This window comes from Sorex araneus, chromosome 3 (assembly GCF_027595985.1).
Source record: "Sorex araneus isolate mSorAra2 chromosome 3, mSorAra2.pri, whole genome shotgun sequence".
NCBI lineage: Eukaryota > Metazoa > Chordata > Mammalia > Eulipotyphla > Soricidae > Sorex > Sorex araneus.
Genome location: NC_073304.1, coordinates 219562381 through 219585506, shown reverse-complemented (window position 1 = coordinate 219585506; position 23126 = coordinate 219562381). Strand labels below are relative to the sequence as shown.

General features: G+C 55.0%; 1 protein-coding gene across 1 annotated transcript; it reads left to right on the top strand.

The window, feature by feature from the left end:
- The first annotated feature begins 434 nt into the window (after nucleotides 1-434).
- On the top strand, nucleotides 435-17434 carry CAVIN1 (caveolae associated protein 1). The gene is made up of 2 exons (XM_004608788.2): nucleotides 435-1073; nucleotides 14894-17434. The coding sequence occupies exons 1-2, from the start codon at nucleotides 609-611 to the stop codon at nucleotides 15587-15589; spliced, it is 1161 nt and encodes a 386-aa protein (XP_004608845.2). The 5' UTR covers nucleotides 435-608; the 3' UTR covers nucleotides 15590-17434.
- Nucleotides 17435-23126: the final 5692 nt, after the last annotated feature.

The window sequence follows — 23126 nt, the reverse complement described above, 5'->3', positions numbered from 1 at the left end:
ATAGGAACTTCAAACGTTGTCCAGACAAATGCAATACTCTGCATACAATCTCAGGATCCAGCTCCAGAACTCACGAGGCTGAGCTGAGGTGGGTTTGCGGGGAGGAAAAAAAAAAAAAAAGAAGGAAAGAAAAAGAAAGTCAGCAGGGAAAGTGGAGCAACCGCTCTTGGACCTGTTTCCCCTCGCAGCTCACATTCCTTCGCCCTATCCCGCTCCCGCCGCCCCCGCAGCGGGCAGAGGCCCGAGTCTCCCGCTCCAACTATTCCAACTATCCCGGGAAGGGTGGGGCACAGGGCTCCTGGGTCCCCTCTCCGCTGCTCCCCCCCTCCCCGTCATCGGTCTCCCCTTCTCCCCGGGTCCCTCCCTTTCTGGGGCGAGGCCAGCCAATGGGCGCCGAGCCGCCGGGGTTTGGCCTGCGAGCTCCCGAGCTCACCGATCCCCCGCCCCGCAGTTCTGGCCGCAGTCCCGGTGCGCACGGACGTGGCTTGAGTTTCCTCCGCTCGCCGCGCTCTGTCGCTCTCTCCCGGATCGCGCTTCTTCCTCTTTCCCCGGGACTCCCGCGCGCGCCCCAGCTCCACCCGGCCGGCCCCGCACGGCTCCGGGTAGCCATGGAGGACACCCAGCTCCATATCGTCGAGCAGCCCCTGCCCGCGTACTCCGACGCCGGAGACTCCTCGCCCGTGGGGGCGCCGGCCGGTGAGGAGCCGTCCGGGGCCGGCTCGGAGGAGCTGATCAAGTCGGACCAGGTGAACGGCGTGCTGGTGCTGAGCCTCCTGGACAAAATCATCGGCGCCGTCGACCAGATCCAGCTGACCCAAGCGCAGCTGGAAGAGCGGCAGGCGGAGATGGAGGGCGCCGTGCAGAGCATCCAGGGCGAGCTGAGCAAGCTGGGCAAGGCGCACGCCACCACCAGCAACACGGTGAGCAAACTGCTGGAGAAGGTGCGCAAGGTCAGCGTCAACGTGAAGACCGTGCGCGGCAGCCTGGAGCGCCAGGCCGGCCAGATCAAGAAGCTGGAGGTCAACGAGGCCGAGCTGCTGCGGCGCCGCAACTTTAAAGTCATGATCTACCAGGTGAGTTGGCGGGGCCGACCGCGCCCCGCGCTCCCGCGTCCGGCCTGCGAGCGGCGACTCGGGGCTCGGGCGCTGGGAGTGGGGTGGGACCCTCCCGGGAGGGCCGGATCTCCAGCCAGGAGTGCACAGCTCGGGGCGAGGTGGGGGAGACCCCTCCTTCCGGCGGGCGCGGCCCGGGTGGGCTGAGCGAGGGGTCCGCGGAGTTCCTAGAGGGGCGCGCGCTGCACCCCGCGCCTCTACCCCGGCCCCCCCACCCGCCGCCTCGCGCTGGTCGCGGAACCCTGGAAAGGGGGCCTGGACTCGGGGCACCGCCACCCGCAGACCCCGCCCAACCGGACTCTGCCGACTGTCCCCCGACTTGGGAATTTGGGGGGAGCACACGGGGGTCTCCGGGGCCGACTGCGGCCCGCTGTAAGCGGACTCTGGCGGCGGAGCCCGGGTTTGGGGCCTCGCGCGCTGCCCGCCCGATATAGCGGGTGATTCAGGGCTCAGGCACGCACCGGCGGGGGCTGCGCCAAGCCCGGACCCGAGCGCCTGCACCGGCGCCCCCGGGGCCCGCGCCCCCGCACGGCCTCAGCTGCCTGCTGCATCCCCCAGCGGCCGGCAGCCCCCGCCCGGGATCTGGGCAGCGCCGGGCCCTTAGGGACGCCCCGGCCGGCGCCAGGTACCCTTGACCCGGCGGGAGCGGGGGCGGGGCGGGGTGCGCGGCTAGGGCCGCCACGGGGGCTGCCCTAGGGGAGCGCAGGGCCGCCTCCCCTGGTGGGGCCTGGTGAATCAGCCCGCAGGCGTGCGGGGGCGGCGGGCGGGTGTCGGGCCAGCTGCGGGCTGCCGCGCCCAAGCTCCGCCCCGACCGCCTGTGGCCCGCAGCACCTCTCCCCGCTCCTCTCGCCGAGATCCTAACGCACATTGGGCCACGCAACCCCGAAGAAAGCTGGCAATCGTGGAGTTCTTCCCCCTCTCCACTCCCTCGCGCCATCCCCTGAGTGGGACGGGGTGGTGGGGGGGAGTTTGATGGGGGCTGAGCATGTGCCTCCCCGCTTGGCTTAACATTCCTCCCCTAAGGAGGTGGGATGGGGCCTGGGGGTGCAGGGGTGAGGATGCAGCAGGGAATGGGAAGAAAGGAAAGCTGGACTCCCCCCACGACCCTTGTCAGGACTCTGCTGCATAGAGGACCCTGGCTTGGCCAGGATGAGTGGCCTGACCAATGGCCCACCGTGCTGCCTGGCATCTTCAGAGATTCAGCGAGATGCAGTTTGGAATCAGACCCTGATTCCTCCGAGACAGGGAGCTTGGCACCGGTATGGGGGTGAGGTGGGTGAAAAGTATCCCCCTACCTCCCCCCCCACCCACACACAATGCCCAGGGACTCCTGGGAGAGAGGTCAGCAGCTTATTTCCAGCCCTGACTGCCCACTCTCCCCCACCTCTTACAGCTCTGTCTGGTTGAAAATGTTTGCCCAGAGCTGTTTCCACTTCATCAGATTGCCTGTAGGAAGCAGGATGGGTGTGTGTGTGTGTGTGTGTGTGTGTGTGTGTGTGTGTGTGTGTGTGTATGTGTGTGTGTGTGTGTGTAAGAGATTTATTGAGAGATTTGCCCAGCTCTCTGAGGCCTGCAGGTTAGAATGAGCCCTGGGTCCAGGCCAGTTGGCCATTTCTCTCTCCTCCAGAGCCTCATGTGGTACAGGGGTACCATGGAAAGACCAGCCAAGCAAGTCTTCAGTCACTGATTTTTTTGGGGGGTGGGTAGGGGGAGCACATCCATCAGTGCTGGGGATTCTCCGTTCTGGCAGTGCTGGGAGACTTATGGTGCCGGGGACCAAAGGGCATGAAAAGCCACTGAGCTCTCTTCAGCCCAAACCTCCCTCTCAACGCTGCAGGCCTTAGTTCCCGGGGAAAGTCCTCAGCCATAAACCTCCCTTTAAAGTCAAAGAAGGAGAAGAGGACAGGAGAGGAGGGAGAAAGAGTTCGGTGGCAAGGGAGGGCTCTGTGTGTGCACTGTTTATCAAATGTAGGGGGGTTGGCTGGGGCAACAGCAGAAAGAGTGGCACACATGCCATAAACGCATGAGGCTGAGATCGATCCATTCCCCATCATTGCCACATGGCCCCTGGACACTGCTGAATGCGACCCAGCTCTGCTGGGCAGCCCCTCTCCCCTCTCGCACACACAGGGTAGCTCTGACTATATCTACAGAAACTTGGGATAGTGGGAGTCATGTGGTGAAGCCAGAGAGATGGCCCAAGGGGCTGAGCGCAGGTTTTGCATGCGGGAGCCCCTGGTTTAATCCTGGGTACTGCATGGCTCCCCAAATGCCACTCGATGTGACTTCCAAGTAGAGAGCTGGGAGTGGCCCCTGAGCACTGTCAGAAGAGGGGTCCGAGTGATAGTACAGAGAGGGAGGACTCTCCTTGCCTTGCACACGGCCAATCCAGGTTCGATCCCCAGCACCCCATTTAGTCCCCCAAGCTCAACAGGAAGGATCCCTGAGTACAGAGCCAGGAGTACATCCTGAGCACTGTCATGTGTGACCCCCCCCAAAAAAAAGGCCCCCAAAACAAAGACTGACTCAAACTGCTGCATCCCCAAACTACAGAACAAAGAAATAACAAAGAACAAGAGGGGAGCCCAACCTGGAAAGGAGCTCAGACAGAAGGGGAAAGATTCCAGCAACAGGGGTGGGGTGCAGGGAAGCTCAACTTCCCTGAGCTGCCGAGCAGATGTTCTAGGTGGGGTCCGGGGTTACTCGGTGGCTGGAGGAAAACAGCGGCTGCTCCCCCCTGAGTTCTGCAGGCTGGGAAGAGAAGGCGGTAAAAATAGCTCTGCGCCTTGGCTGACCTAATAGGGAAGATTGGGGGCAGCAGCATTTATGGTAAAGGCCTGCTGAAGGGGGAAGAAGCGCGGTTGCGGGGGGACAGATCGACAGTACAGTGGAAAAGGCACTTGCTTTGCACGCAGCTGGGTCAGGTTTGATCCCCAGCATCAGAATGTGGCTTGCCAGGAGTGATCCCTGAGTGCAGAGCCAGGAGTAATCCCTGAGCATAGTTGAGAGTGCCTCAAAAATGAAAAAAAAAAAAAAAAAGAAAAAGTAAAAAATGTGGTTGGCCAGGCAGAGGGGGCACTTGGAGAAGTGCTTCCTGCCTGGGTCTTAGATCCAGCATGGGAATGGAGGTGCGGACGCTGACTTCTCCCCTGCAAATGTGAGAGGTGATGATGTGGCAGTGGAAGGAGTGGGGTGGGGCGTGACAGAGTGGAAAAGGCCCCAGCTTCGCGGGATCAGGCCATCTGGTCTCCCACACCTTCTTCCTGGCTGATGAAGAAGGGAATCCCTTGCTTAGTGTTAAGGTTGCTTCTGCCCATCCCCCTCCCTCTTCATTTTTTTTTTTTTTGAGCCACAGCGCCTCTAGGGACTACTTCCAGGTTAGAGTTCAGCAATCGCTCTGCAGATGGGGACCATGTGGTGGTAGGGAGTGAACCTACAAGCAAAGCCTACAGCTCAGCTCTTTGAGTCATCTCCCAGGCCCTGCATCGTTCTGTGGGGAGTGGGGTGGGTGGCGGCCCCCTCCCAGACGTTGCTCAGGCGGGGCCCCCGGAACTACTCCCTCAGATGCTTGATCAGCAGAGGTGGACAGTTTAGTGTTTGGGCTCAGAGGTTCCACTATACTGTGTCGCTTCAGTTGTGCTTGGGGATCCTCAGGGCCACACCCAGAAATACTCCGGGGACTGTGCAGTGCTGTGGTCCCAAGGTTTCATTCATGCAATCATGCACCCCTAACCTCAATGCATCTTCCTAGCCCCTAAATTTGCATTTGAGGGCTAGAGTGATAGTATAGTGAGTAAGACTCTTGCGTTGCATGTAGCCGACCCAGATTCGATTCCTGGCATCACATATGGTCCCCCAAGCATGACCGAATATGCCCACCCAAAACCAAAAAACTAATTTGCATTTGATCGCATGCACTCTCTCTCTCTCTCTCTCTCTCTCTCTCTCTCTCTCTCTCTCTCTCTCTCTCTCTCCCTCTCTCTCTCTTTCTCTCTCTCTCTCTCTTTCTCTCCTCCCACCCCAGGATACCAGGATATCGCCTTGAACGTGCGTCATTACTGTCCTTCTGCATTTCCCTCTCCCAAACAAAGGCTTCTCCTCTCTCAGGCAGATGGCACTGGGCACAGTGGGCTCGGGGGCAGGCATCCTGCTTCTGGGGGCTCAGGCTCTGGTGTGCTGGGGCCCCTCGCAGACAGAGTGGTTATCAGCACTCTCCGAGAATCCAGGAAGGGGCAGGACTGGAAAGTCACTTCTCTGGGGCAGCTGGATGAGGCAGTTAGACCCCGCCAGATCTATGTATGTGGTGGGCCCTGTCAGACCTGCTCTGGGCGCATGAGGGAAGGACCTAGAAGCACTTACAGGATTAGGATTAGTGGCTCATGGACTCTAAGGCAAGGGAGGGGAGGACACTGGGGTTCCAACGAGCTCCAACTGGCACCTCTGCCCGCACCTCAACCCATCCTAAGGTCCTTTCTCGGACTCAGCAAATTAGGTCACCAGGAGCACCTTCACTCTTGGTCCCCAAAAAAAAAATCCCCCTTCTTGGGGCTCTGCTGCACCTTAGTCCCAATTCACAGAGAGAGTGCTCCCAGGCCGCGCTTCTGGAGGGGAGAGTTTGGGTTCTTGTCCCTAACCAGTGTCTGAAGAAGAGGGTGTGTTTAGGGATATTCCTAAAACCAAAGGAAATCATACTTCTCCCTCGGGTTCTTTTTCTTTCTTTCCTCTTTTATTTTTATTGGGGGTGGGGGGAGGTCACACCCAACAGTGCTGGAGTGGGGGCCGGTGCTCAAGGGTGGCTCCTGGAGCTCCTCTGAGGGGCGTGTGGTGCCAGGGAAGGGACCTGGGGCTCCTGCAGGTAAAGGATTCAAGCTGTGCTCTAGCCCTGCAACTGTATCTCCACAGTTACAGTTGCAGGAGGAGTTACCTCCTCCTCCTCCTCCTCTTCCTCCTCCTCCTCCTCCTCCTCCTCTTCTTCTTTTTCTTGGTTTTTGGGCCACACCAAAAACTGCAATTGCACTGTGCTCAGGGCTGAGTCCTGGCTGTGCACTCAGGGATCATCCCCGGCACAGCTCAGGGGACCATGTGGGGTGCTGGGGATTGAACCCCTGGTTAGCTGTCTGCCAGGCAGGTGCCCTACCTGCTGTGCTACCCCTCCAGCACTTATTATTATTTTTTCAATAAAGAAAATTTGAGTATTATAAAGACCAGAATAAAAGAGGGAGAAGATAGCCTAGTGAGGGGGCACTGGGAACAAGGGGGCAGGGGTGCAGAGAGGCGCTTTGGCTTGGGCCGGATCCCCGCTCACCCTTGGAGCCGGCAGATGGCTGAGATAACCAGCTTCCGTTCTTTCATGTTGTAGCTGAGGACATTGAGGCCCAAGGAGGGCAAGGCACTGGCCTACTGTCACTCAAAGCGGGGGGGGGGGGGGGGGGCCAGGGCACTGCTCCATTCTCTGCTCCCTTCCCCCTCCTCCCATCCCTGGGCCCTGCAGCAGAAAGCAGGGGTGATGGCAGCCTCCCCAGTGCATAGTTTGGGCTACCTAAGTCGCTGGGAGGCGTGGCAGCACCTGGGCACTGGGCTGCACACGTGCATACATGGCTGCATGTATGTATGCATAGGCGCCTGGTGGTTGGCTCAAATAGACAACCATTAGATGCTCGGCCTCCTGAGTGCTGGAGGAGAGGCATCCTGTGGTCATTGGCCCAATGACAGAGGTGAGGGGTAGAGGGTATAAGTATCCCCTGGCATGGCCTTGTTTCCGGCTAAGCGAGGAGCTGAGTCCTGAGTGTCTCCTGGCATGGCCTTGCATCCGGCCAAGAGAGGCCTGTGCTGGCTCCTTCTCCTGTACCTTCCTGCCACTCTCCCTGCTCTCTGGGCCCTTCAGGGTACCTTGGCACCCACTGCTAAGGGTTTATGAGGCTTCAGTCTCCACACGGCTGTTTTCAGTTTGTTTGGTACTTTTTTTGTTTGTTTGTTTTTGAACCACACCCAACTGTGCTCAGGGCTTACTCCTGGCCTCTGAACTCGGGGATCACTCCTGGCAGGCTTGGGGAACCATCTGGGGTGCTGGAGGTTGAACCCTGGTCGGCTGCATACAAGGCGAATGCGCTACCCATTGTGCTACATCTCTGCCCTCACCTTCCCCGACCGCTATTGCTGGAGTTGGATGGTGCCTCCAGCCGGCTGTCTCCCAACTTCTGATTGTCCAAAGTGAAAAAGTGACAGCTCAGCCCCGCAGCAGGGGGAGTCAGGAGCTGCCACTGGGTACCCCAGTCATAACAATCGCATTGTTCTTGACCTCACCTCCTCCGGGCATCTTGGAGTCAGATATGCCAAATATGGATGGGGGAAGGGATGGCAAGGGAGGCAGGAGGTGGGAACAGGCTAAAGGGAACAGCCAGGATGGATGTCTTCCTTCCAGACCTCTCCCTCTCCTTATCCGGGGTGCAGCCGGTGCCCACCCTGCCCCGGGGAAAGCCAGAACTGGGCTCTCTCTGTGTGATGGAAGGGATTTGCCTTCTCTTTGAAGAGTGTCCCCAGCTAGATACTCCCCACCCCGAGCCAATTTTTCCTCCTCCCCGCATCACTCAGCGGACTGTAGGGTAGAGGTAGGAGGCCAAGAACAGGGCTGGCAAAGAGTCTTTGTTTTCTAGGCCACATTCGGGCGGGGCCCAGGGGCTTACTTCTGACTCTGCTGTCAGGAATCATTCCTGGTGGGGACCATCTGCGGTGCTGGGGATCGAACTGTGCTCGGTTGTGTGCAAGACAAGCCCCTTCCCTGCTGTCCTGTCTCTCTGTTCCTGGGAAAGATGTTTTTCCTTCGTTTTTGTTTTGGGGCCACATCTGGTGATGCTCAGGAATTACTCCCGGCTCTACACTTAGGGATCACTCCCGGAGATGCTCAGGAGTTACTCCTGGCTCTACACTCAGGGATTACTCCTGGCGATGCTCCGGGGGATCATGTGGGGTTCTGGGGATCAAATCTGGGTCAGCTGTGTATAAGGCAAATGCCCTATTGGCTGTGAACCCCCTGGGGAAGATTCTTTTTTCTTTCTTTTTTTTTTTCTTTTTGGGTCAGCAGTGCTCAGGGGTTACTCCTGGCTCTGCACTCAGGAATTACTCCTGGCAGTGCTCAGGGGACCTTATGGGATGCCAGGAATCAAATCCAGTCGACTACATGCAAAGAAAATGCCCTCCCCACTGTACTATCGCTCTGGCCCCTGGGGAAGATTCTTGAAGGAGAAATGGAGTGGGTTCGATCTAAACCATGTTTTTTAATGCAGGGGTCTGGCTCTGCCCTCCTCCTGGCACTCCAGGTTCTTTGGTGGTGAAACCTTTAAAATATGTTCTTTCTTTCCTCATCCGCTGTCCTCTCTCCCTGTCCCTGCCCACCAGTCCCCACTTTGCATGCCCGCCAAGGCCTCTCTCTCCGCCCTATCCTCGCCCTCCCCAGCCCCATTGAAAAACCTTTTCCTCAATCTTAGCCCAAGAAGAAGCCGAACACACCCAAGATCGTGCCTTTTGACCTTCTGCCTGAGACTGAGCCCCTTGACCTGAAGCCTGAGACAATGTCTGAGCTCCCACCTTTTGACCAGACGCCCAGGACCTTGCCCTATTACCCCGAGCCTGGGCCTGCGCCCACCCCCGACGAGCCACCGGCCACAGGGGCCCTTTAGCGCCTCCCAGTTCCCCTGGGATGGTGGGCCTGGGTGTCGCTGCATGGGCAACTCTTGGCTTGGTGCTGGTCGGGCCCTGACCAGTCTTTTCCCCACTGCTGTTGCCCCTGGGCCGGGTGGCGGGCATGGGGAACGCAACTGCAGTGTCCAGGCAAATGTGTGTGCAGGGGAGGGGGACGGGGCCTCCCTCCTTCCAGTTTGCTGTCTTAATTGTCGGCGCCCAAACCACTGTTGAGTGGCACCCAGCGCTGCCCTGCATGAGACTGTGCCGTGATTTCTGCCTCTACCTCTCCCCAACCCCCCTGCCCCAGCCTCCTCCCCAGGGTGCGGCCAGTTTGACTCAAGGCCTCTCTGGAGAGGGTCCCCCGAGACCCGGTCTGGGGTCTGTTCTGGGCCCTCTCCACCCCCAGCTCTGTAGCTAGGGAAAACATTTACACTTACTTTCCCCCAGTTTTTTTTTGGGTAATGTTTTGCAGAGATCCCTGATGTTGGCCAGATTGCCTTGGGCGGGGCCCCCACATGCTGCCAACATGGAGAGGCCGGAGGGGGGAAATATTTCAGCTGACTCTGGCTTCAGTCCTCTGTCCTCCTTGTGTACAGGGATTTTCAACCTCTTTTTTTTTTTTTTCATCACTAACCTCCAAAAATCTCATGGTGGTGAGAGAGATAGTACTGAGATGAAGGTGCTTGCCTTGAACAGGGTCAACCCCGGTTAGGTCCCCAACATCACATTCCCCCAGCACTGCTAGGGGTGAGTCCAGAGCACAGAGTTGGGAATAGCCCCAGCACCGTTGGGTGGGGTTCAAATCCGCCCACCCCCACCCAACCAAATGAAAAACCCTCCCTTTAGACATTTCCCCTAATTGTCCCCTCTTGTGAACTTTTCACCAGACAGAAATACTCTACTTATATACTGGGAGACTTTGGCACATCCCAAATGGGCGCCTCCTGGGGCCCTACACTTCCTGTCCTGTTTTCTCCGGGGAAAGCCTCCTCTTTCTTCCCAGGGGTGATTGGGGGCAAAGCTGGCGAGTTCTCAGGCCAGAGCAGCTCCCCTAGCCAGAGCTAGAGAACCCCGTGCTTCCTCCTGACAAATGTGACGTGCCTGGCTCAAGATCAGGCTCCTCGTAGGTGCTCAAGTGAAATTGCTCTCATGCAAGACTTCCTAAGCTGGAGGATCTTAAAGTTGACACAGCGGGGCTGGGAGTGGAGTGGAAGAGGCTGGGCGCTGCCTGGGGCCCCTCTACTAAATTCATCCTGGCCTGGTGCCTGCCTGGGGCGGGGTGCAGTGCTTGTTGAAGGGGGGGGCGGGGCAGGGTGCAGGGTGTGATTGCTTGGGAAGCTGTGCATGCCTTTGTTCGGACCTGGTCATTAAAAGCAACTCTGGAAACGAAGCCTGCCGGGAGTGGTGGTTTTGTTGAATAAAAAACACGCCAAGAGAACAAGCAGCGCCTTCCCTCCTTGCCACCCCCAGGCCCCCTCTGACCTAGGAGCTCTGCCAGGAAAGAAGGGGTGGGACAAGGGTGCTGGGCCTGTGTGCCCAGGGGTGGGGGAGGTTCTCTGGGATCCTGTTGGTGGTTGTTGTAGCAACAGGCCAACTGGGTGGGCCCAAGACAACACTCCAAGGCTATGAGTCATTCGAGAAAGGGGGAGAAAAGAGAAAATCCACCAATGGAGGGGAAAGGTTAAAGTCACGGAGGTGTCCCCTCTCCAGAGCCAGTCTACAGGACATGGACCAGGGAATTGGGTGGACTCAAGGCCCCGACCTTCTCCCAAGAAGGCAGCTGGTCTGGCCCCTTACTCTGGAAGCCTACACAGGCACTTTCTGAACCTCCAAATCCATGCAGAAACTTCCCCTCATAGGGAATGCTTCCCCAGTACTACAGTTTCAGATCTTTCCTCCGGGACCATGAAGATGGGATTGGCTACAGAAAGTCTGTCTTTCCCTGGCCTTGGATCTATGAAGGCAGAGTCCTGAAAAAGTGGCTCAGTCTTCAGGGAGTGGAGAGGAGAAGCAGGGAGTTTTGTTTTCCAGGAGCTGGAAGTGTTTCCTGATAATTGCCCCCCAGTCCATCACCCTTAATCCTTCCCTGGCCCATCCATTTTCTCTGAATTTAGTAAAAATCGAGTTCTCACCGCCCTTTGGAGGAATGGGGAGAGTTTTATATTGGGACACTGGGATAGACCCATCAGAACTAAGTATTTTGATACTGGAGCTGCTGGTCAATTCCTGGTGGAGATGATTAAAGGGATCAGAGTTTAGATCCAAAAACTAACTGGTAAGAGACTGAACTCCAGTAGCAAGTAGGGAGAAGTGACGGCAAAAAGGTACAAATGGAAATCAGAGGGACTACTAAGAGAGGTTAGGCACTTCATTACCCTCAAAACAAGAAAAACATGAGTGATAAGAGACCTGGGCTAGAGAGAATGCTGTGGAATGGTCAGATAGTACTAAGCCAGCTGTGGCAGGCAGAGACTACAAGTCCCAGCATGCATTGTAACCAGGTCACCATGCCTGCTGGGAGATGTAGTTGAGTAATATAAGAGCCTGCCGTGGCTTGACGCCCAGCAGTGCTGGTGCCCAGCTTGGGAGAAGAGGTGGAGCCAGCATTCCCTCTTTGTCTCTGCTAATGCTATTGACAAGGAGGGAAGGAAGTTGGGAGTGGGTGTTCCTAGCTTTCAGTGTAAACCAGGAAACTCTGGGGGGATGTGAATGGGAGGGAAGAGGAAAGAGGTTGGGGGCTGGGGAAGAAATTTCTGTAGCAGGTGGCGCAGAAAAAGCAATAGGTCGGTATATATGGTATGAGTCTGTGTGTTGGGGGTGGTGGCAGGGTAGCTCCTGTCGCCTCATTTCTTAGATGGGATTTTTCTTACAGTTTATTTATTTATTGGTTTTTAGGTCACACCTGGTGATGCTCAGGAGTTACTCTTGGCCCTGCACTCAGGAATCACTCCTGGCAGTGCTCTGGGGACTATAGGGAATGCTGGGGATTGAACCCAGGCTGGGTGCATGCAAGACAAGCACCTTACCCGCTGTCTCTAGCCCTTTTACAGTTTTAAAAAAGACTTTCACAGTTTTGAAAAAGAGTCTTCAGACAGCTCTTTAGAGAAATTACTGTTTCTGGGCTGGAGAGATAGCACAGGCACTAAGGTGCTTGGTGTGCAGCCAACCTGGTTTGATCCTCAGCACTGCAAGATCCCCCAAGCACCACCAGGAGTAACTTGGAGCAAAGAATTCAGAGTAGCCCCTGAGCACTGCCAGGAATGGCTCAAACCCCGCCCCAGCCCCCAGTGAAAAACTAGCCTTCAGTGCAGTGTTCCTGCAATCGAAGGAGCTAAAATAACGCTTTTCAAACAACAACAAATTATAGCAGGTAGGGAACTTGCCTTGCACAAAATCAACCTGGGTTTGCTCCCTAGCACCCCATATGGTCTCCCAGGCCCCTCCAGGAGCTCAGAGCAGGAAAAATAAGCCCAGGGCACAGCTGGGTGTGGACTGAAAACAAACAAAAACAGGAAGAAGAAAAAAAAAGAGGGCTAGATAGTACAGGGGCTAAGGGACATGCCTTACATCCAGCAAGCCTCATCTCTATTCCTGGCACACACATTGGTGGCACCCTGAGGCACCACGAGGTGCAGACCTGAAGAACCCCAGGCACCGCTGAGTGTGGCTCTTGTGGTTCTTAAGCATTGCCCTGAAATCTGGGCAATCCCTGGCACCACAGGCCCAAAACAGCACCACACCTTATACGGAACTGGTTGTCTGAGAATGGGCAGGAGAAGCCCCTGGGTCTCCTGAGCACCACTTAGGAGAACCAGAGCAGGAAGAAGAGGGTTGGGGATGTGGCTCAGTAGTAGAGTTCATATGCGGTGCGTGCATAAGGCCCCGAGCTTGATCCCGGCATCACACACAGAAGCACACAACAAAAATAGGAAGAAGGAAAGAAAAACTACCCTCTCATTCCTTTATCCAAAGTCTCTCAAGAGGGGCCAGAGAGATAGTACAGTGGATAAGGGCACTTGCATGTGGCTAACCCGGATTGGATCCCCAGTACCCGAACTCCAAGCCCTACCAGGAGTGATCCCTGAGGACAGAGCCAGGAGTAAGCCCTGAGCACTTCTGGGTGTGACCCAAAAACAAAGTCCCTAAAGAGAGTGGGGACTCTTTTTAATCAAACAAAAATACTGCAGTCCCTAAAGAGTGCCAGAGAGATAGTACAGCAGGTAAGGCACTTGCCTTACACATGCCAACCTTGGTTGGGCCCCCAGCACTACATATGACCCTCCAGGCCCTGCCAGGGGTGATCCCTGAGCACAAAATTGGGAGTAAGACCTGAGCACCTCCGGGTGTGGTTCCAAAACAGTCTCTAAAGACAGTGGGTCCAGAAGGAGACTGTTTACATTCGGGGCTGTGCATTCTTTCTTCTTCTTCTTTCTTTCTTTCTTTCTTTCTTTCTTTCTTTCTTTCTTTCTTTCTTTCTTTCTTTCTTTCTTTCTTTCTTTCTTTCTTTTTTTCGGTCACACCCGGCGATTCTCAGGGGTTACTCCTGGCTCTGCACTCAGAAATTATTCCTGCCGGTGCTCGGGGGACCCTATGGGATGCCGGGGATTGAACCCCGGTCGGCCGTGTGCAAGGAAAACTCTACCCACTGTGCTATTGCTCTGGCCTCGCATCCTTTCTTTTTTCCCTACTCAGCCTCCCCTACCTTCTTCTGTGATTCTGAAATGTTGCCCAGACTCAGATCTTGGAAAATCTTCCCAGAGCGGAAAAGAGTGCTGATTCTAGGACCTCCCAGGGGATTAGGAAAGAACTGGCTCTGAGCTCCAGGATCTTGGGATATCTGGGACCACCATCCTACTTTTGGCTCCTTGAACTTCCATTTGGGGGAAACAAACAAACAAACAAAAAGCAACAATGGAAAAGGAATCCCTCCCTTTCATTCCAAGGTAGAGACGTCAGAACCAGAAGAAATGTCCAGGTCAGGCTGGAGGGAAAACATGTTTTTTGATTCCCAGCCAGTTTCTTCCTCTTTCCTTCCTCAATTACATGGGTGGAATGACATGGGGCGGGGGGGGTGGGTAGCAGGGGTGGTTACAAGAAAGACTTCAGGGGAAGCCCATCAGTTGCAAAGTCACCAGGCAGGACCGTGAGCCTTTTATTTATTCATTTTTTTACTTTTGGGGTCACACCCAGTGATGCTCAGGGGTTACCCCTGGCTGTCTGCACTCAGGAATTACCCCTGGCAGTGCTTGGGGACCATATGGGATGCCGGAGATCCGGTTGGCCACATGCAAAGCAAACGCCCTCCCCGCTGTACTGCCGCTCAGGCCCCAGGACTTAGCAAGCCTTCAGAGATGAATTCAGAAATAGTCTCCAGTCTGGAAAATGCAACCCCTTTACTTTGCATTCAAACCCCCCGGCTTGGGGGAGCTCCCCGTTCATTTTCCGACCACCCTTGGCCCAAACAAACGCTTCCTTTAGCTTTGCTTTTTTCAGCCAATAGAGTGGGCAGTGTATGCCTTAGTGCGCCAGAGGGCGCTCCGTCCATTCCCCAAGCTCAGTTGTGACTTCTGCGACCGGCTCAATCCCCTAGGCCGAGGTCCCCGCGCGGTGGAGAAAATTTAACCTCAGTGCTGGGAGGACGCGCGCCCATCTTCAGCGGAGCTCGGCTGCCTCCTTGGGCTCTCTGTGGTCGCGATTTTATGCACACCCTGTGCGGGGATCTGGCTGCATCTCTGTCAGGCGCTGGGGACACAGGGGTGAGCAAGATCACGACGATTTCGGGGGCTGGAGCGATACTACAACGGGTAGGACACTTAGTTGCACGTAATCGATTCAGGCTCGACCCAGGTTCGTTCTCCGGTACCCCCATATAGTCTCCTGAACCCCGACAGGAGTGATCCCTGAATGCAGAGCCGGGAGTAAGCCCTGAGCCCCGCAGGCTTAGCGCACGTCTCTAAAACAAACCAAACCAAACAGAAGAGGTGATGCCCTCTTCAACCCCCGTCCCCCAGGGTGGCCACACCCCGACTTGGGTTGCACCCCTTCTCCTAACGCCCCCTCCCTACCATCACCCCAACCCCGTGTCTCTGCTCTTCCTTTAGGACGAGGTGAAACTGCCGGCCAAACTGAGCATCAGCAAGTCGCTGAAGGAGTCGGAGACGCTGCCCGAGAAGGAGGGCGACGAGCTGGGCGAGGGCGAGCGGCCGGAGGAGGACGCCGTGGAGCTGTCGTCGGATGAGGCAGTGGAGGTGGAGGAGGTGATCGAGGAGTCGCGCGCCGAGCGCATCAAGCGCAGCGGCCTGCGGCGCGTGGACGACTTCAAGAAGGCCTTCTCCAAGGAGAAGATGGAGAAGACCAAGGTGCGCACGCGGGAGAACCTGGAGAAGACGCGCCTGAAGACTAAGGAGAACCTGGAGAAGACGCGGCACACGCTGGAGAAGCGCATGAACAAGCTGGGCACGCGCCTGGTGCCGGCCGAGCGGCGCGAGAAGCTCAAGACCTCCCGGGAGAAGCTGCGCAAGTCCTTCACGCCCGACCACGTGGTGTACGCGCGCTCCAAGATCGCCGTCTACAAGGTGCCGCCCTTCACCTTCCACGTCAAGAAGATCCGCGAGGGCGAGGTGGAGGTGCTCAAGGCCACCGAGATGGTGGAGGTGGGCGCCGACGACGACGACGGCGCCGCCGAGCACGGCGAGGCCGTCGACCTGCTGCGCGGCAGCAGCCCCGACGTGCACGCGCTGCTGGAGATCACCGAGGAGTCAGACGCCGTGCTGGTGAACAAGAGCGACAGCGACTGAGCCGCGCCCCCGCTGCCTGGTCCTCGCCGCCCCCCCCAACCCCATTTTCTCTTTTGCCTTCTTGCTCAGCAGCACCCGCCTCCACCCCCCACTTCCCCCCCTCACACACACACTCACCCACCCGCAAAACCCCCGACGGGGGCCCGAGATATTTCTACACGGAATCGGCCCCTCCAAGCCTTGCAGCTGTTGAAACGAGAGGGAGAGGCAGAGCTGGGAGTGATCCATGTTCCAGTTGTGCAAGTGGCGGTGGTGGTGATGGGGGGTCCTAGGGGATATGGTTTCCGTAGTGGCACGCCCCCCGCCCAACTTCTCCCTCCCACTCACGCAGCCCAGCTGCTGTCATTCCTGCTCACTGAGTCCTTTTTTGCTCATCCTGATCCCTGGAGGTTTTGCAACAAGAATGTCCATAAAAGGAAGGAGAAACCAGAAGAGGGCCCAGGGGCCCTGGGGAGGCCCCAGACTGGATGCATGTAAAGCAGATTTGGGGAGAACCTGGTGGTGGGGAGAACAGAGCAAGCCTCGAGATGAGCCCTGAGGAAGTGGTGTTTGGGGGAGGGGGCGTTTTTATTTTGATGCACCTGAACCTGGGAGTACAAGGCCCTGGGAAGGAGAACGGGAGAACAGAGGGTAGAAATGGATGGAGAGAATTCTTCTTATTAGCATGGGGAGAGCACAGGACAGGAAGCACATCTTTCGGGGCGGGATCGATAGCACAGGGGGGTAGAGCTTTATTTTGCCTTGCACGCGGCCCATCCCGGTTCTATCCCTGGCATCCCATGTGGTCCCCTCAAAAGCACTGCCAGGAATAATTCCTGAGTGCAGAGCCAGCAGTAACCCCTGAGCGTCACCAGGTGCGGCCCCAAAACAAAACAGAAAAAAAAATTTCTTCTTTACGGGGTTCCCAGAGACAAGACCGTCTTTAAGAGAAGGAAAGACTGGGAGAGAGAGCAATGGTAGGGAAGAGAGAGGGAAGCCTCGGCCTGATTTCGCCACTGGGCTTTGGGTGGGGCCGGGCCAGAAGGCCCATATTCTTAAGGCCCAGCAGGGGGCAGCACCGGGCTGCAGAGAGCTTGCGGTTAGCGGGGCGGGAGGCCAATGGACAGGCCACCCAGCTGAGAGCAGGAGGGCGGGAGGAGGAGAGCGAGCCAGCTTCCCTCCCGTAGGATTTTTTTTTTCCAGATCCTTCCTTAGTGGTAGCCTTATAAAGCTGTAGACCGTGCAGAGATTCCTTCGGCTTCTTAGCCCATGTGGCTTCCTTTCTCAAATCTCGGGGGGCCGGAGGGATGCTGCTTCCAGTCCAGAGGTCTGATTTCTGAATCCACCGCCTCCACCTGAGTCCTCCTCGGGACTCCGGCCCCCTTCCTCCCCAAGGTGATAGATGCGAGGAGTACCCCGACTCCCCAGAAAAGGTGGACTAAAGGCTTCCTCCCTCCCTCCCCTTTCTCTAGCCTCCTTGCCAGTTCTTCCCTGCGCTGCTTTTTAGAATTGCAGCTCATTTTTTTGTTGTTGTTTTAAGGGGTGGCGGGAGGGAGCCTGGTGATAAACATTTTTTTTCTTTTTTAAATATAACTCAAGGTGTTTCTGTTCCCTCCCAGCCCGCCCCCACCTTCACCCCCAACTCCCACACCATCCTTTTTCTCTTCTTGATTCCCATCTCTTCTGAATGGTTGAGCACTTGTCAGCGGAGGGAGGATGAGGATTGTGGGACAAGGTCCTTTGGTGCTGGTTGGCTGAAGGGTCCTGAGCTGTGGGCTGAGACAGTATCCTACAGGCGCTGGAGGGGCCCCTCTGAGTTGCTGTGTCCTGGTGAGCAGCCCAACCAATAATAAACCTGCTTTTCTAAAAGGACGTGTGTTGGATTGTCTTCTCCCAGGGCGCTAAGGATGAATTAGCCAAGAGGGCGAGGCAGGGCAAGTGGGAGAAGGGACTCGGTTTCACCTTGCCTCATTTTTGCCTGGAGAGGTGGTGGGTTTCGCCAGTATGAGGGAAAAAGAAACCCAGGGCTGGGACCTCAAGGACTACCCAATAGCACAAGTGCCTGCCTTGCAAGCATGAGGCCACAGATCCGACTCGAGGTCCAGTGCCTCTGGGACCTCACAGCCAGACATGTGATCCCCACCAAGCACCGCGACCAAGGGTGTGTGCTACTCCCTGTCATGGCAACAATAATGCCAACAGGAGGTAGGGAAAGGGAAGAAGGCCAGAGCTTGGTAGCTTGTCTCCATGGTCCATTGACATTCAACGGACAGTCTCCAACGCTCCTGTCTGGGGACATTTCCGTCTGGGCACTTAGCTGGGCCCTACCCGGCTCAGGTACACGTTTGGATTCATGGATGGCCAGGGAAGGGAGCACTCAGAAGGTGAAGGCTACAACTGCCTCGAGGGCCTGTTACGTGGCCAGTCCTGATGACCCTGTGTGTTGGAGTCTTTCCACGCTCCTGGGACAGACACAAGCTTCGGCCCACAGCCTCTCTTCCCACAGAGCAACCCTCCCCGTGTCCACAGGGTTGGTATTCCTCAAGCAGGGACCTCAGCCCTGGCCTTCTTCATGCATCAGCATTGCCTCATCCTGCAAGCAAGGGATGTCCTTTCAGGGGCATTAGCTTAGCCTGCCCCTTCCTCAAATGTTCCCCCAACCTTTTCTTTTTTTGGGGGGAACACACCCGGTAGTATTTAGGGCTTACTCCTGGCTCTGCTCTTAGGAATCACTCCTGGTGGGCTCAGGGGACCATATGTGGTCTGGGGATAGAACCCGGGTTGGCTGCGTGCAAGGGAAGTGTTCTAGCTGCTGTCTTATGGCTCTGGCCCAGGCATTCCCCTTTGACTCCCTTCACCCAGGGCCCAGCACTAAACACAGCAGAGACCGTGATTGTAAACCTCTCTAGACAGATCTGGCCTCCCACCCAAAGAAACTAAAACTAGGGGTCTGGGGAGATGCTCAAAGGGCTGGAGCACATGCTTGGAATGTGGGAGCCCTGGGTTCAGTTCCCAGTTCCACCAGGAACAGCCCCTGAGCACTGAGCTAGGAGTAGTCCCAAGCGCCACGGGGTGTGGCACAAAACCCAGAACAACAACAGAAGAAAAAAATGGAAACTACCGCTGACAGCTTAGAGCCTGGGAGCCAGGAAACTTGCCTCCAGCCAGGAAAGTCTTACCCAGGGTTCTTCTTCCCCTGGGGTCCAGATGTGCAGCTGAGCGAAGAAGCAGGAAACAACACCAAGAACCCAGCTGTGGGGTCTAAGCCCCAGGGAAACTAGAAAGGGCTCTGGGACAACAGGGCCTCTATTCTCACATGCGCCACCCTTCACAGGCCCCCCATTCTTTCCATTCCAGCCAAGCCACCCTGTCACAGGGTGGGTCACAGGACCGGAAGTAGACATGACTCCTTTTCCTCTTACACAGCCCAGAGGAGGGTGGCTGGTTGGACAGGGAGGGGGGAGCGGGGATAGACAGGGGGGTAGAAGGGGGAATCAATCATTCAGTTGCCTGCCAAGAGGATTGGCTGGACATTCCCAGCCCCACCAAGCAGCTGTCACCAGCCAGAAACTGCCCTACTCCCCCCCCATCGCTGGTGTTATTTCTGTTAGAATCAGACAAGAAACGAGGCATATGGGCTCCTGAAGAAAGGCATTAAATGTCGCCTGGGGCAGCTCTGCAATAGCCTCCAATTGAATTATGAATCTTTAAACAATTGTTCCAAAGTCCTTGAGCTCACCCAAGAGGGAACTTTCTCAGGAGAGGTCAGTGGCAGCTGGGCTGGGGATTACCCCACGTCTGCTCTCACCTGGAGGACGGTAGCCGACTGCAGAGTCTCTTTCCAGTTCATAGTCCATGTTACCAACAGAGCATAGTATGTATTTGAAATCATATAGTTTATGTGATACATGTGTGTTTGTGTGTATGTGTATAGCACAGCGGGTAGGGCATTTTCCTTGCATGTGGTCGACCCAGGTTGGATTCCTCCGTCCCTCTCGGAGAGCCTGGCAAACTACCGAGAGTATCCCGCCCGCATGGCAGAGCCTGGCAAGCTACCCGTGGCATCTCCGATATGCCAAAAACATAACAACAAATCTCACAATAGAGACGTTACTGGTGTCCGCTTGAGCAAATCGATGAGCAATGGGATGACAGTGATACAGTGATACATGTGTGTGAGTTTGACAGATTAAGCACTTTTCTTTGATCGAAAGAGTCAATATCTTATACCTTCCAAGGCTCACAAGGTCCTTTAAGAGTCTGGTCCTGGGCCAGAGAGATAATAGAGCAGGTAAAGTGCTTGCTTTGCACACAGCTGACCTGGGTTTGATCCCTGACATCCCATATGGTCCCCTAAGCCCACCAGGAGTGATCCCTGAGCACAGAGCCAGGATTAAACCCTGAGCACCACTAGATATGCACCTCCTTCACGGCACCATGCCCCCCCACAAAAAAAAGTATCTGGCCCTGAACCAGGGTGGTAGCTGACCAGCAGAGAGTGTATCCTGCATCTATAAACCCTAGGTTCAATCCCTGGCAGAAGCACGGCACACTGAGTCTGGGCCGTCCCCAGCAGCACGACAACCAGAATGCATCTGAGCACCGCAATGGAAGGAGAGCAACCCTGGGGAGCACTGTGGCCTGAGTGTGTGAGAACCAGAACCAAGCTCATGTGACTCCTGGTCTCCCAGCAACAGCAGCACCGGGAAGGGAAGGGAAAGAACGGAGTCTGCTCTTAAACCACTGCTTGCTGCTCTTCAGTGTTGTCCGTCTGGGGGCATCTGGGTCTCTGAAGTGAGGCACACACTTTTATGCCTTTGGACTGAGCTCAGGCTTCCCCTTCCTTTATTGGTGGGGCCTCAGTGCTCAGGAGTCTCTCCTGGTCTACCACAGGGTCCAGGTGGTGTTGGGTATCAAACCCAGGTCTCCCACCTGCCAAGCAGGCACTCCAACCCTCTGGGCCATCTCCCTGGCCTGTTCCTTCCCTCCTTCTTTGCACCTCCTCTCTGAGAATAAACTCCCATACCCAGCTGAGTCACACAAATCATTCCCTTCTCAGGGTCCCCACAACACATGATATCAAAAACCATCTCTTGAGGGGTTAGAGAGATAGTGCAGTGGGCAGGGTACTTGCCTTGAGTGGATCCCACCCAAGTTTGATCCCTAGTATTCCATATGGTCCACTGAGCCCCCACAGGAGTGATCTCTGAGCATAAAGCCAAAAGTAAGCCTGGAGGGTGACCCAAATATGAAAAGGAATTAAAAAAGATAACAGAAGGAAAGTAGAAGAAGGAATGAATGTAGTTGAAAAAGTTTATGAAAGTAGGTCCCAGAGCAGCTGGATGAGTTTTCAATGTAGCATCATTAGGAATCTCTCTTGGGGCTGGAGCGATAACACAGCGGGTAGGGTGTTTGCCTTGCACGCGGCCGACCCGGGTTCTATCCCCAGCATCCCATATGGTCCCCTGAGCACCGCCAGGAGTAATTCCTGAGTGCAGAGCCAGGAGTAACCCTTGTGCATTGCTGGGTGTGACCCAAAAAGAAAAAAAAGAAAAGGAAACTCTCTCATCCTATCTTCCTTTTCCTCCTTTGTTTCTTTAATAATCAGAGCCAGTACATAGTTCAGGAGGTAAGGTGCTTGCCTTGCATACGGTCAGTCCCAGCTGGATCTCCCGCCCAGGTCATGTGATCACTGAGCACTGCTGGGTGTGCCTCCCTCTCAAATCAGACTTCCCCATCTGTTGGCAAACCTACAACTTCAGGTTTCTGAGTTATCAGCTGAATAACCCCAGATAAGAGCATTTCTTCCCAGACTGGGAGGACAGTGTAAGAGAGAAGGCGCCTGACTGACAAGCAGCTGCAGTAGCTGTGACCTTGGTTTGAATTCCCAGCACCACATCTGGTCTCCTGATTATTGCCAGGGAATAAGATTACTTCTGAGCACAGAGCCAGGAGTAGGCCCTGAGCACAACTGGATGTCAGTCTAACCCTCACCTCCCTAACCCTCCAACCCACCCCCAAAAGAGTTTCTTCCCAGCAAGAATGTTAGGTGTGCTGGACCCAGAGTGATAGTACAGCGTGTAGGGCATCTTGCCTGCAGCCGATCCAGGTTCCATCCTTGGCATCTCATATAGTTCCCTGAGCACCGCCAGGAGTAATTCCTGAATGCAGAGCCACAAGTAATCCCTGAGCATCTCCAGGTGGGACCCAAAAAGCAAGAAATTTAAAAAAGAAAGAAAGAAAGAAAGAAAGAAAGAAAGAAAGAAAGAAAGAAAGAAAGAAAGAAAGAAAGAAAGAAAGAAAGAAAGAAAGAAAGAAAGAAAGAAAGAAAGGAAGAAAGGAAGGGAAGAGAGAAAGAAAGAAAGAAAGAAAGAAAGAAAGAAAGAAAGAAAGAAAGAAAGAAAGAAAGAAAGAAAGAAAAGAAGGAAGAAAGAAAGAAAAGAAGGAAGAAGAAAGAAAGAAAGAAAGAAAGAAAGAAAGAAAGAAAGAAAGAAAGAAAGAAAGAAAGGAAGGAAGAAAGAAAGAAAAGAAGGAAGAAAGAAAGAAAGAAAGAAAGAAAGGAAGGAAGAAAGAAAGAAAGAAAGGAAGGAAGAAAGAAAGAAAGAAAGAAAGAAAAGAAGGAAGAAAGAAAGAAAAGAAGGAAGAAAAAGAAAGAGAAAGAGAAAGAGAGAAAGAAAGAAGAGAGGAAGGAAAGAATCTTAGGTGCAGGGAGCTGAGATATAACTCAGTGGCAAAACACCTTTCTTGCATGTGTGAGGCCTCAGTCAATCAAGCACTAAAAAAATATTTTTTTAAATAAAAAAAAATTTTAAGGGGCTGGAGCGATAGCACAGCGGGTAGGGCGTTTGCCTTGCACGTGGCCGACCCGGGTTCGAATCCCAGCATCCCATATGGTCCCCTGAGCACCGCCAGGAGTAATTTCTGAGTGTAGAACCAGGAGTAACCCCTGTGCATCGCCGGGTGTGACCCAAAAAGCAAAAAAAAAAATTGAAAATGGAGGGCTACTCCTACCTCTCAGTGTTTGGGTGTTTTCTCATATTATTCTGGAGGAGGGGAAGCCAGGTAATGCCAGGACAGAACTGAGGTCTGCCACATGCAAGCTAAGTGTCTTAACCTCTATGCTATCTCTTCATCTCCAGAAATGAAAGAATCCTTTTAATGGGAAAAAAAAATAACCAAAGGGTAATCTCAGAGATATGATGCTTGTTCATAAAACCCTAAGAGATTCTTTGTTCAATTTGTGCCCCTGACCAAACTGAATTCAGTCACTGTGTCTCAGACCCACCGGAAGCATGGAACTGACAGTGAAGGAAGGTTGATTTCCCAGAGGAAAATTGGGTCTCGATGGGATGAATAGAAAGTAGAGAGAATGATGGAGAGAGACAACAACAGGTCTCCCCCACTGCCCCCCGGTTGATTTGTTTGTGATATGATGTGAGGGGACCAGACAACAAAAAGCCAGCATGCAGCCTTTGATTTGAAAGGGTTTGCCATTAGTGCGAGAGTCCAAAATAGCTCCTAGCCATAGCACTAAGAGAGGTAATGCAAGATCTAATGG